The sequence below is a fragment of the Heptranchias perlo genome, chromosome 3 (assembly GCF_035084215.1).
Source record: "Heptranchias perlo isolate sHepPer1 chromosome 3, sHepPer1.hap1, whole genome shotgun sequence".
Lineage (NCBI taxonomy): Eukaryota > Metazoa > Chordata > Chondrichthyes > Hexanchiformes > Hexanchidae > Heptranchias > Heptranchias perlo.
The window spans coordinates 139,926,838-139,941,346 of record NC_090327.1 but is presented as its reverse complement, the minus strand read 5'-3'; the positions used below and the strand labels follow the sequence as shown (position 1 = coordinate 139,941,346).

The following is a 14,509-nucleotide window of genomic DNA, read 5'->3' as shown; positions in this document are numbered from 1 at the left end:
TTTACGAGGGCTCCTTGGTGCCACACTCGGTCAAATGCTGCCTTGATGTCAAGGGCAGTCACTCTCACCTCACCATTTGCAGGTGCCAGTGAGAGTGAGTCAATATATAAAGGGGTATCAAGGATAGGAGACATTCAGGCAGTGCCCAGACAGTGACAGTATTACAGGGATCTGTGTTAGTGAGTCAATATATAAAGGGGTGCCATGTCGTGGAGACTTTCAGCGAGTCCCCAGTCTGTGTCAATTTTTACAGGGGTCTGTGAGAGTGAGTCAATATATATCGTAATACCAAGGACTGTAGATATTCAGGCTGTCCACAGACTGGGTCAACATTAAGAGGGGTCCATGACTGTGAGTCAATATATAAAGGAGCACGATGGACTGTGGACATTAAGGGAGTCCCCGGACTGTGTCATTGATTCTAAGATGTCAGTTAGTGAGAATCAATATATAAAGTGGAACCAAGAACTGTGGACATTCAAGATGTCCCCAGACTGAGTCAGTATTTACCGGGGTCTGTGAAAATCTGATAATTCATTTAGTGGTACAAGAAATGTCGACATTAAGGCTGCACCCAGACTTTATCAGTACTTACAGGGGTCTGTAAGAGTGAGTCGATATTTAGAGCAGTACCAGGGACGATGCACATTCATGCTGTACCAAGTTTGATCAAACTTATTAAATTCTTTGAAGAAGATTTTAGACTCATAACTAAGGTCAGAGCATGTGGAGTCAGTGGACAAGTAGCAGAACGGATAGCAACTTGGCTACGAAACAGAAAACTGAGCGTAGGGGTTAAGAGTAGCTCCTCAGACCAGCAAAAGGTGGGAAATGGTGTCCCACATGGGTCAGTGTTGGGACCGCAGATGTTCAAAATTTAAATAAACGATTTGGATTCGTGAATTGGACGGACAGTTGCAGAATTTGCGGATGGCACCACATTGGGAGGTCTGGTTGGGAGTAATTTTGCGGAGAAGGCTCGGAGGGCCGAATGGCCTCGTCCTGCTCCTATTTTCTATGTTTTATTTTCTATGCAACGAGAGTCTGTAGGAATATTAGCAGGGAAATCCATTGACTGTGCGAATATTTACAGTGCAATCCAAGGACGATGCCATTGTTTACTGGTCGATCCAGAGACTGCACCAATATTAACAAGAGGATCCGGAGACTTGTCAATTTTGACGGAGTATCCAGAGATTGCACCAATATTAGCAGGCGGTCTCCAAACTGACCAGTGTAATGGTTCAGTTCCATCTCTGAGTTTAAACCCAACCCTTGAAAAGTGGGTTGAAAGTCTCTCAGATGAAAGGATTTCACTGAGAAATAAACTAAAATCTGTAAATGAAGCTGTTCTCTCATGACATCAGTGCTGTCAAGACTGTGTGTCTCATTGTTCCAAATAATTGTTAAAATAATATACAGGGCTTTGGGCTTTCCAACTGTGTAATATTTGGTTAAATATATGTTGTGATATAAAAAGTGATGGGGTTAAAGATTTTAACTGAATCTGTTTGTTCAGTGACTGTAATTAATGTCAGTCTCCATTGGCCCTAATTGTGTCACTGGAGTGTTTCTCTCTGTTATTTATAAGCGACTACTTTCAACGTGTTATCCCATAGTGTCAGTGGGAGCATCACCCCCGGCACTAACAGGGATCAGCGGCTCCACAGAGAGGGAAAGAATAGATCGGAATCTGAGAACAATAGATTGGAATGTTACAACAATGGGTCGGAATCTGAGAACAATAGATTGGAATGTTACAACAATGGGTCGGAATCTGAGAACAATAGATTGGAATGTTACAACAATGGGTCGGAATCTGAGAACAATAGATTGGAATGTTACAACAATGGGTCGGAATCTGAGAACAATAGATTGGAACAGTCCATTCTGGATGTTTCAATATCTTTATGCACATTATGATTCGCTATCATTAGACGATCGGATGTATTTTGCCTTTGCCGGTGTACAAGTGATTTACTATCCCCTCCTCGCTGTTGTTGGTATCACTGGTAAGCCTCTATATCCAGCTATTAATTCTATAAACCATGCTTCAGTGTATTACTGTTCTTATCATTCCCTTCCCACACTCGCTGATCTTGGTGTCTCTGGTAAGTCTCTATATCTATCTATTAATTCTATAAACCATGTCTCACTCTATTACCGTTCTCTCATTTACGGTCACAGACTCACTGCCGTCAGTGTCGGTGCTAAGTCTCTACATCCAGCTATTTATTCCCCACCACCTCCCTCGGCCCATCCACCGTCTCTCATTTGTCACACTTCTTGTCCAATATCCAAGAATGGATGAGCAACAATTTCCTCCAAATAGATATTGGGACAACTGAAGCCATTATTTTCGGTCCCCGCTACAAACTCCATTCCCTAGTCACCCACTCCACTCCTCTCCCTGGCCACTCTCTGAGGGTGAACCAGCCCGTTTCTATTTGACCCTGAGATGAGCTACTGATCACATATCCGCTCTATCACGGAGACCGCTTACTTCGCACTCCGTCAGCCTCCGCTCCTGCCTCAACTCATTGCTGCTGAAACCCTCACCCATGCCTTTGTTACCTCTAGACTTGATGATTCAAATACTCTACTGGTGGGTCTCCCATCTTCCACCCTCCATAAACTTGAGCTCATCCAAAACTCTGTTGCCCGTAACTGAACTCACCCCTTGTCCCGTTCTCCCATCTCCCCAGTGCTCCCTGAATTCCATTGGCTCCCGTTTTGGTCACGCCTCGATTTTAAAATTCTCATCCTTGTTTTCAAATCGCTCCATGGCCTCGCCCCTCCCTATCTCTGCAATCTCCTCCAGCCCTACAACCCTCTGAGATCTTTCCACTTATCAAATTATTGCCTCTTGCTCATCCCCGATTTTAATCGCTCCACCATTGGTGGCCATGCCTTCAGCTGCCTACGTCCCAAGCTCTGGAATTCTCTCCCGAGACATTTTCAGCTCTCCACCTCTCTCCTTCTTTAAGATTCTTCTTAAAACCGACCTCTTTGACCGAACTTTTGGTCATCTGTCCTAATAACTCCTTTTGTGGCTCTGTCATGAATTTTGTTTGATAATTGCTCCTTTGAAGCATCATGGGATGTTTTACTACGTTAAGAGCACGATATAATTGCAAGTTGTTGATGTTAATTCTGCAAACCGTGTTTCACTGTATTACCGTTCTTATTCCCTGTCCAACACTCGCTGCTGTTGGTGTCTCCGGGAAGCCTGTATGTCATGTTTCACTGTATTACCGTTCTTGTCATTCTCTTTCCCACACTCGCTGATGTCGGTATTCCTGGTAAGTCTATACATCCAGCTATTAATTATATAAATCATGTTTCACAGGGGATCCAGAGAATGTACTAATATTTACAGTGGGATCCAGAGACGGTACTAATATTTGCAGGGTATATAGTGACAGCAGTAAAATTTACAGAGAACCAGAGATGGTACTAATCAAGGCAGGGGATGCACAGTCTGTATCAATAGTCAGAGTGGATCAAGAGAAGGTGTTCATATATCCAGGTGAACCAGAGGTGGTTCCAATATTTCCATGAATCCAGAGACGGTACATAAGAACATAAGAACTGACGAAATAGGAGCAGGAGAAGGCCAATCGACCCATCGAGCCTGCTCCACCATTCAACAAGATCATGGCTGAACTTCTATCTCAACACCATTTTCCTGCACTATCCCTATATCCCTTGATGCCTTTAATATGTAGAAATCTATCGATCTCTGTTTTGAATGTACTCAATGACTGAACCTCCAAAGAGAATTCCAAAGATTCACCACCTTCCGAGTGAAGAAATTTCCACTCATCTCAGTCTCAAATAGCCCACCCCTTATTCTGAGACTGTGACCCCTTGTTCTAGACTCCCCAGCCAGGGGAAACATCCTCCTTGCATCCACCCTGTCGAGCCCTTTAAGAATTTTTGCCTGTTTCAATGAGATCATCTCTCATTCTTCTAAACTCTAGAAAATGCAGGCCGAGTCGACTCAATCCCTCCTCATACCACAATCCCTCCATCACACGAATCAGTCTGGTGAACCTTCGTTGCACTCCCTCTATGGCAAGTATATCCTTGGAGATCAAAATTGTACACAACACTCCTGTTGCAGTCTCAATTAATTGCAGTAAGATATCTTTACTCCTGTACTCACATCCTCCTGCAATAAAGGTCAATATACCATTTGCCTCCCTAATTGCTTGCTGCACCTGCATGTGAGCTTTCAGTGACTCATGTACAAGGACACCCAGGTCCCTTTGAACATCAACATCTCCCAATCTCTCACCATTTTAAAATATTCTGCATTTCTGTTTTCTCTGTCTTTCCTACCAAAGTGGACAACATCACATTTTTCCACATTATATTCCATCTGCCATGTTCCTTCATACTCACTTCACCTGTCTGTATCCCCTTGAAGCCCCATTGCATCCTCCTCACAACTCACATTCCCACCGAGTTATGTGTGTCATCAGCAAACTTGGAAATATCATATTTGGTCCCCTCATCCAAATCTTTGATACAGATTGTGAATCGGTGGGGCCCAAACATCGATCCCTGCGGCACCCCACCATTCACAGTCTGCCAAATCGAAAAATACCCGTTTATTCCTACTCTCTGTTTCTGTCTGTTCACCAATTCTCAATCCATTCCAGTATATTATCCCCAATTCCATGTGCTCTAACTTTTTTTTTTATTCGTTCATGAGATGTGGGCGTCGCTGGCAAGGTCGGCATTTATTGCCCATCCCTAATTGCCCTTGAGAAGGTGGTGGTGAGCCGCCTTCTTGAACCGCTGCAGTCCGTGTGGTGAAGGTTCTCCCACAGTGCTGTTAGGAAGGGAGTTCCAGGATTTTGACCCAGCGACGATGAAGGAACGGCGATATATTTCCAAGTCGGGATGGTGTGTGACTTGGAGGGGAACGTGCTGGTGGTGTTGTTCCCATGTGCCTGCTGCTCTTGTCCTTCTAGGTGGTAGAGGTCGCGGGTTTGGGAGGTGCTGTCGAAGAAGCCTTGGCGAGTTGCTGCAGTGCATCCTGTGGATGGTACACACTGCAGCCACAGTGCGCCGGTGGTGAAGGGAGTGAATGTTTATGGTGATGGATGTGGTACCAATCAAGCGGGCTGCTTTGTGCTGGATGGTGTCGAGCTTCTTGAGTGTTGTTGCAGCTGCACTCATCCAGGCAAGTGGAGAGTATTCCATCACACTCCTGACTTGTGCCTTGTAGATGGTGGAAAGGCTTTGGGGAGTCAGGAGGTGAGTCACTCGCCGCAGAATACCCAGCCTCTGACCTGCTCTTGTCGCCACAGCATTTATATGGCTGGTCCAGTTAAGTTTCTGGTCAATGGTGACCCCCTGGATGTTGATGGTGGGGGATTCTGCAACTGTAATGCCGTTGAATGTCAAGGGGAAGTGATTAGACTCTCTCTTGTTGGGGATGGTCATTGCCTGACACTTGTCCAGCGCGAATGTTACTTGCCACTTATCAGCCCAATCCTGGATGTTGTCCAGGTCTTGCTGCATGCAGGCACGTACTGCTTCATTATCTGAGGGGTTGTGAATGGAACTGAACACTGTGCAATCATCAGTGAATACCCTCATTTCTGACCTGATGATGGAGGGAAGGGCATTGAGGTTCAACAACCTCCTGTTTGGGACCTTATCGAAAGCCTTCTGAAAATCCAAATGCACCACATCCACTGGTTCGTCCTTATCGATTCTACTTGTTTCATCCTCAAAGATCTCCAATAGGTTTGCAAACATGATTTCCCTTTCAAAAATCCATGTTGACTCTGCCAAATCCTGTTCATATTTTCTCAGTGTCCTGTTATCACATCCTTTATAATAGAGTCTCGCACTTTCCCTACTACTTTTGTCAGGCTAACAGGTCTGCAGTTCTCTGTTGTCTCTCTCCCTCCTTGCTTAAATAGTGGAGTTACATTTACTACCCTCCAAGCTGCAGGAACCGTTCCAGAATCTATAGAATTTTGGAAGATGATTCAGAGACGGCAATAACATTTGCAGGGGGATCCAGAGACGGTATTAATATTTACAGGGGATTAACATATTTTACTAAAATTTACAGGAGATCCACAGACTGTTCTGATATTTATGGTGATCTAGAGACTGTATTAATATTTACAGGGGTTCCTAATTTGGCACTAATATTTATAGTGGAATCCAGTACTAATATTGGCAGAGGACATAGTGACAGTCCTAATATTTACAGGAGAACCAGAATCTATAATAATAAAGGCAGTGGATCCAGAGTTTGTATCAATAGTCAGCGTGGATCAAGAGGAGGTACTCATATATCCAGGGGAACCAGAGACGATTCTAATATTTCCAGGGGGTTCAGAGACGGTATTAATATTTACACAGGTCACAGACGGCACTAATATTAACACTGGATCGAGGGACTGTACTAATATTTACAGGGTATCCAGAGACGGTACGAACATTTACAGGGGATGTCGAGATGGTACTAAAAATTACAAGGGATCAGGAGATGGCATTAATATTTACAGGGGATCCAGAGACCTTACTAATATATACTGGGGATCCAATGACAGTACTAATATTTACAGGAAGTCCAGAGTCTTCACAAATATTTACATGGACGACGTTAGTAATTACAGGGGGACCAGAGACTTAACGAATATTTGCAGAGGATTCAGAGATGGCAATAATATTTGCAGTGGGATCCGGAGACGGTAGTAATAATTACAGGGGTTCCACAGATTTTATTAAAATTTACAGGAGATCCACAAACAGTACTAATATTACAGAGGATCCAGAGACGTTACTAATATTTCCACGGGATCCAGAGACGGTATTAATATTTACAGTGGATCCGGAGGCAGTGCGAATATTTATCGGAGATCCAGAAATGGTAATAATATTTACTGGAGATCCAGAGACGGTACAAATATTTACAGGCAGTTCCAGCCTGATGTACAATTGCCCTGTTTATTTCCCTTCCTTACAGTTAACTTATTGACGATTGTGATCCTATCTCGGGGAAAGTGCGGTCTCTCCAAATGTGTCACTCGTTACCTGGTGGCGATGGCAGCGGCGGATCTACTGGTCGTTATCTTCGATCTGATACTCAGGCAGATTCCCATTGTCTATCAGGGTCAGTTTCGTTTCCTGTGGTCCATCCCCGTGTGTAATATCCACGCCGTCCTGCTTTTCGCAGCCACAGACTGTTCCGTCTGGTTCACCGTCACTTTCACCTTCGATCGATTTGTGGCCATTTGTTGCCAGAATCTGAAAACTAAATATTGCACCGAGAGAACGGCGGCTGTGGTTCTGGGAACAGTGAGTGTGGTGATCTGTTTAAAGAACATCACCTGCTTCTTTATGTTCACGGGTCGGTATTTGCTTTACAACGAACCGTGGTTTTGTTCTGTACCTGTCCTTGTTATGTTTTCACGTGTGTGGGCAGTCATCGAACTACTTCATTATATCCTCACCCCGGGGGTCCCATTTGTTCTGATTCTGCTGCTCAATGTTTTCACTGTCAGATACATTTTGATGGCCAGCAGAGCCCGCAGGAGACTCCGGGGTCACAGCAGTGGGGAGAGTCCCAGAGATCCAGAGATGGAGAGCCGAAGGAAATCCATAATTTTACTGTTTGTGATATCAGGGAACTTTATACTGTTCTGGGCACTGTTTCCAGTGTATTCTATCTGATTCAGGATGTTGATGTTGGGGTTTGATTCTGTAATTCTACCCAGGTTTCTACTAGAACTGGGATTCATGCTCCAGCTCATGAGTTGCTGCACAAACACTTGTATTTATGCCGTGACACAGATTAAATTCAGAGAGCAGTTGAAGAATGTGGTGAAATATCCCTTTACTGTAATTATAAAATTCATTAAATAATGAGAAGATCTGAAGACTTTCTCAGATCAGAGACCGTTCTGCGTCATACGGTGTCTGATTCTCTCTCCACCAGGCCACGGTGCTGCAAACACTGTGTATTCTCCAATCACTGAAACCTTTATAACCTGAGGGAATTTAGCAACTCATTTACAGCATTTGTAAAAGTTTATATCTCAAGAAATTACAAGTTGCAAAATAACATATCGCAACTAATTACACCAAATGTTTCACCGTATTGGAGAATTGAAAAGTTAACAAAATAAGAGCAAAATTAAAATATTATATAACATTAGTACCATCTTGGGATTCCGTGTAAGAGGGCAGTGAGCAGTAAATTCCACACTCTCTCTCTCCACACTCCCCTGGGGTGAACAGTGAGCAGTAAATTCCACACTCTCTCTCCACACTCCCCTGGGGTGAACAGTGAGCAGTAAATTCCACACTCTCTCTCTCCACACTCCCCTGGGGTGAACAGTGAGCAGTAAATTCCCCACTCTCTCTCTCCACACTCCCCTGGGGTGAACAGTGAGCAGTAAATTCCACACTCTCTCTCTCCACACTCCCCTGGGGTGAACAGTGAGCAGTAAATTCCACACTCTCTTTCTCCACACTCCCCTGGGGTGAACAGTGAGCAGTAAATTCCACACTCTCACTCCACACTCCCCTGGGGTGAACAGTGAGCAGTAAATTCCACACTCTCTCTCTCCACACTCCCCTGGAGTGAACAGTGAGCAGTAAATTCCACACTCTCTCTCTCCACACTCCCCTGGAGTGAACAGTGAGCAGTAAATTCCACACTCTCTCTCTCCACACTCCCCTGGGGTGAACAGTGAGCAGTAAATTCCACACTCTCTCTCTCCACACTCCCCTGGAGTGAACAGTGAGCAGTAAATTCCACACTCTCTCTCTCCACACTCCCCTGTGGTGAACAGTGAGCAGTAAATTCCACACTCTCTCTCTCCACACTCCCCTGGGGTGAACAGTGAGCAGTAAATTCCACACTCTCTTTCTCCACACTCCCCTGGAGTGAACAGTGAGCAGTAAATTCCACACTCTCTCTCCACACTCCCCTGGGGTGAACAGTGAGCAGTAAATTCCACACTCTCTCTCTCCACACTCTCCTGGGGTGAACAGTGAGCAGTAAATTCCACACTCTCTCTCTCCACACTCTCCTGGGGTGAACAGTGAGCAGTAAATTCCACACTCTCTCTCTCCACACTCCCCTGGAGTGAACAGTGAGCAGTAAATTCCACACTCTCTCTCTCCACACTCTCCTGGGGTGAACAGTGAGCAGTAAATTCCACACTCTCTCTCTCCACACTCCCCTGGGGTGAACAGTGAGCAGTAAATTCCACACTCTCTCTCTCCACACTCCCCTGGTGTGAACAGTGAGCAGTAAATTCCACACTCTCTCTCTCCACACTCCCCTGGAGTGAACAGTGAGCAGTAAATTCCACACTCTCTCTCTCCACACTCCCCTGGTGTGAACAGTGAGCAGTAAATTCCACACTCTCTTCCTCCACACTCCCCTGGGGTGAACAGTGAGCAGTAAATTCCACACTCTCTCTCCACACTCCCCTGGGGTGAACAGTGAGCAGTAAATTCCACACTCTCTTTCTCCACACTCCCCTGGGGTGAACAGTGAGCAGTAAAGTCCACACTCTCTCCACACTCCCCTGGGGTGAACAGTGAGCAGTAAATTCCACACTCTCTCTCTCCACACTCCCCTGGGGTGAACAGTGAGCAGTAAATTCCACACTCTCTCTCTCCACACTCCCCTGGAGTGTACAGTGAGCAGTAAATTCCACACTCTCTCTCTCCACACTCCCCTGGGGTGAACAGTGAGCAGTAAATTCCACACTCTCTTTCTCCACACTCCCCTGGTGTGGAAATGTATAAAGAGATACCTGATCATATTAACTTTTAATACACCTAAACCATAAATGAAGAAATGCATGATGGATATTTGACCAGACTAACTGACCAGCTGAATACAATTTGAAGCTTATATTTTAGTTTCTCACCAAAGACATACAGAAGCCCTATTGTCTAATTACTTCAAGTTCTCTCATGCTGATCACTGTCTGACTAACAGAAATGAATGACCATACAGACTTGAGACTAGGTACAGACTTACTGATAAAAAGGACAGTTTCTTGGGGAAAAATACTTTCCCAGACCTGTGTGCAACATCATGAGACGGTCATGAGGAACCAGAGGGTGGGTTCCCTATGTTGATTATCTAACTATCTGAAGCAGTAAAGAATGTACGCATATGCCCATATTCTATGACAGGTGGGCGTTGTTAATGAACTGTATAAACGTGAGCTGTTTCTTGAACTCAGCGAAGACGGAGCCCTGAGCATTGTTTCGGGTACGCTTCCCTTGTATACAAGTTTTCTTTAATAAATTCTCACTTGTCTGAAATAAGTGTTTGGAGTTAATGCATTGTATATAATAGGTGATCATAAGTTTAAGTTTTCGACAGTTCTTGGAGGTCCCACTGAGATCGCTTGTGATCCCCGGTAAGTACGGATACAAGTTGTCTGTACAAACTGCACACGCACTGCGATTGATAAGTGTATGCATTAACTGACGTGACTAATTCTTCTGTTTGCCTTCAGGAATTGGAAGGCGATCATAGGAAGTGTGTTTCGTATGGACAAGGAGATTAAAAAGAGGGAGAAAAAAAAGAGAGAGACGCGCGACAGATTACTCGATATTGTCAGCTGCGGTGTTGCAGTAATGGTCTGAGAGAGCAATAACGGAGTAGGTATGTGATACCGGTAATTTTCTTTCTATGGACCCACGGCGAGGAATCAGGAAAGAGACTTGGTAATATCATATTTGGTCCCTTCATCCAAATCTTTGATACAGATTGTGAATCGGTGGGGCCCAAACATCGATCCCTGCGGCACCCCACCAGTCAGAGTCTGCCAAATCGAAAAATACCCGTTTATTCCTACTCTCTGTTTCTGTCTGTCAACCAATTCTCAATCCATTCCAGTATATTATCCCGAATTCCATGTGCTCTAACTTTTTTTAAAATTTGTTCATGAGATGTGGGCGCCACTGGCAAGGCCGGCATTTATTGCCCATCCCTAATTGCCCTTGAGAAGGTGGTGGTGAGCCGCCTTCTTGAACCGCTGCAGTCCAAGTGGTGAAGGTTCTCCCACAGTGCTGTTAGGAAGGGAGTTCCAGGATTTTGACCCAGCGACGATGAAGGAACGGCGATATATTTCCAAGTCGGGATGGTGTGTGACTTGGAGGGGAACGTGCAGGTGGTGTTGTTCCCATGTGCCTGCTGCCCTTGTCCTTCTAGGTGGTAGAGGTCGCGGGTTTGGGAGGTGCTATCGAAGAAGCCTTGGCGAGTTGCTGCAGTGCATCCTGTGGATGGTACACACTGCAGCCACTGTGCGCCGGTGGTGAAGGGAGTGAATGTTTAGGGTGATGGATGTGGTACCAATCAAGCGGGCTGCTTTGTGCTGGATGGTGTCGAGCTTCTTGAGTGTTGTTGGAGCTGCACTCATCCAAGCAAGTGGAGAGTATTCCATCACACTCCTGACTTGTGCCTTGTAGATGGTGGAAAGGATTTGGGGAGTCAGGAGGTGAGTCAGTCGCAGCAGAATACCCAGCCTCTGACCTGCTCTTGTAGACACAATATTTATATGGCTGGTCCAGTTAAGTTTCTGGTCAATGGTGACCCCCAGGATATTGATGGTGGGGGATTCTGCGACTGTAATGCCATTGAATGTCAAGGGGAGGTGATTAGACTCTCTCTTGTTGGGGATGGTCATTGCCTGACACTTGTCCAGCGCGAATGTTACTTGCCACTTATCAGCCCAATCCTGGATGTTGTCCAGGTCTTGCTGCATGCGGGCACGTACTGCTTCATTATCTGAGGGGTTGTGAATGGAACTGAACACTGTGCAATCATCAGTGAATACCCTCATTTCTGACCTGATGATGGAGGGAAGGGCATTGAGGTTCAACAACCTCCTGTTTGGGACCTTATCGAAAGCCTTCTGAAAATCCAAATGCACCACATCCACTGGTTCGTCCTTATCGATTCTACTTGTTACATCCTCAAAGATCTCCAATAGGTTAGCAAACATGATTTCCCTTTCAAAAATCCATGTTGACTCTGAAAATCCTGTTCATATTTTCTCAGTGTCCTGTTATCACATCCTTTATAATAGAGTCTCGCACTTTCCCTACTACTGATGTCAGGCTAACAGGTCTGCAGTTCTCTGTTGTCTCTCTCCCTCCTTGCTTAAATAGTGGAGTTACATTTACTACCCTCCAAGCTGCAGGAACCGTTCCAGAATCTATAGAATTTTGGAAGATGATTCAGAGACGGCAATAACATTTGCAGGGGGATCCAGAGACTGTATTAATATTTACAGGGGTTCCTAATTTGGCACTAATATTTATAGTGGAATCCAGTACTAATATTGGCAGAGGACATAGTGACAGTCCTAATATTTACAGGAGAACCAGAATCTATAATAATAAAGGCCGTGGATCCAGAGTTTGTATCAATAGTCAGCGTGGGTCCAGAGGAGGTACTCATATATCCAGGGGAACCAGAGACGATTCTAATATTTCCAGGGGGTTCAGAGACGGTATTAATATTTACACAGGTCCACAGACGGCACTAATATTAACACTGGATCGAGGGACTGTACTAATATTTACAGGGTATCCAGAGACGGTACTAATATTTACAGGGGATGTAGAGATGGTACTAAAAATTACAAGGGATCAGGAGATGGCATTAATATTTACAGGGGATCCAGAGACTTTACTAATATATACTGGGGATCCAATGACGGTACTAATATTTACAGGAAGTCCAGAGTCTTAACGAATATTTACATGGACGACGTTAGTAATTACAGGGGGACCAGAGACTTAACGAATATTTGCAGAGGATTCAGAGATGGCAATAATATTTGCAGTGGGATCCGGAGACGGTAGTAATATTTACAGGGGTTCCACAGATTTTATTAAAATTTACAGGAGATCCACAAACAGTACTAATATTACAGAGGATCCAGAGACATTACTAATATTTCCACGGGATCCAGAGACGGTATTAATATTTACAGTGGATCCGGAGGCAGTGCGAATATTTATCGGAGATCCAGAAATGGTAATAATATTTACTGGAGATCCAGAGACGGTACAAATATTTACAGGCAGTTCCAGCCTGATGTACAATTGCCCTGTTTATTTCCCTTCATTACAGTTAACTTATTGACGATAGTGATCCTATCTCGGGGAAAGTGCGGTCTCTCCAAATGTGTCACTCATTACCTGGTGGCGATGGCAGCGGCGGATCTACTGGTCGTTATCTTCGATCTGATACTCAGGCAGATTCCCATTGTCTATCAGGGTCAGTTTCGTTTCCTGTGGTCCATCCCCGTGTGTAATATCCACGCCGTCCTGCTTTTCGCAGCCACAGACTGTTCCGTCTGGTTCACCGTCACTTTCACCTTCGATCGATTTGTGGCCATTTGTTGCCAGAATCTGAAAACTAAATATTGCACCGAGAGAACGGCGGCTGTGGTTCTGGGAACAGTGAGTGTGGTGATCTGTTTAAAGAACATCACCTGCTTCTTTATGTTCACGGGTCGGTATTTGCTTTACAACCAACCGTGGTTTTGTTCTTTACCTGCCGTTGTTCTGTTTTCACGTGTGTGGGCAGTTATCGAACTCCTTCATTATATCCTCACCCCGGGGATCCCATTTGTTCTGATTCTGCTGCTCAATGTTTTCACCGTCAGATACATTGTAGTGGCCAGCAGAGCCCGCAGGAGACTCCGGGGTCACAGCAGTGGGGAGAGTCCCAGAGACCCAGAGATGGAGAGCCGAAGGAAATCCATAATTTTACTGTTTGTTATATCAGGAAACTTTATACTGTTCTGGGCACTGTTTATGGTGCATTCTATATGGTACCGGATGTGGGTGTTGGGGTTTTATTCTGTAATTCTACCCAGGTTTCTACCAGAACTGGGATTCATGCTCCAGCTCATGAGTTGCTGCACAAACACTTGTATTTATGCCGTGACACAGATTAAATTCAGAGAGCAGTTGAAGAATGTGGTGAAATATCCCTTCACTGTAATTATAAAATTCATTAAATAATGAGAAGATCTGAAGACTTTCTCAGATCAGAGACCGTTCTGCGTCATACGGTGTCTGATTCTCTCTCCACCAGGCCACGGTGCTGCAAACACTGTGTATTCTCCAATCACTGAAACCTTTATAACCTGAGGGAATTTAGCAACTCATTTACAGTGCTGTCAAAGATTATATATCAATGAAGTACAAGTTGTAAAATAACATATCGCAACTAATTACACCGAATGTTTCACCGTATTGGAGAATTGAAAAGGTAACAAGAGAAATATTATTTAATATTTGTACCATCTCGGCATTCCCTGTAAGATAGCAGTGAGTAATAAAGTCCACACTCTCTCCCCACACACACACCCCTGGGGAGAGCAGTGAGTAATAAAGTCCACACTCTCTCCCCACACACACACACCCCTGGGGAGAGCAGTGAGTAATAAAGTCCACACTCTCTCCCCCCACACACCCCTGG

General features: G+C 44.8%; 1 protein-coding gene and 1 pseudogene across 1 annotated transcript; both read left to right on the top strand.

The window, feature by feature from the left end:
- The first annotated feature begins 1,723 nt into the window (after nt 1-1,723).
- Nucleotides 1,724-7,899, top strand: LOC137307641 (probable G-protein coupled receptor 139; annotated as a pseudogene).
- A 2,205-nt stretch (nt 7,900-10,104) lies between these two features.
- LOC137308959 (probable G-protein coupled receptor 139) lies at nt 10,105-14,049 on the top strand. Its single transcript, XM_067977367.1, has 3 exons — nt 10,105-10,119; nt 10,195-10,273; nt 13,151-14,049. The coding sequence occupies exons 1-3, from the start codon at nt 10,105-10,107 to the stop codon at nt 14,047-14,049; spliced, it is 993 nt and encodes a 330-aa protein (XP_067833468.1).
- The last annotated feature ends 460 nt before the right edge of the window (nt 14,050-14,509 follow it).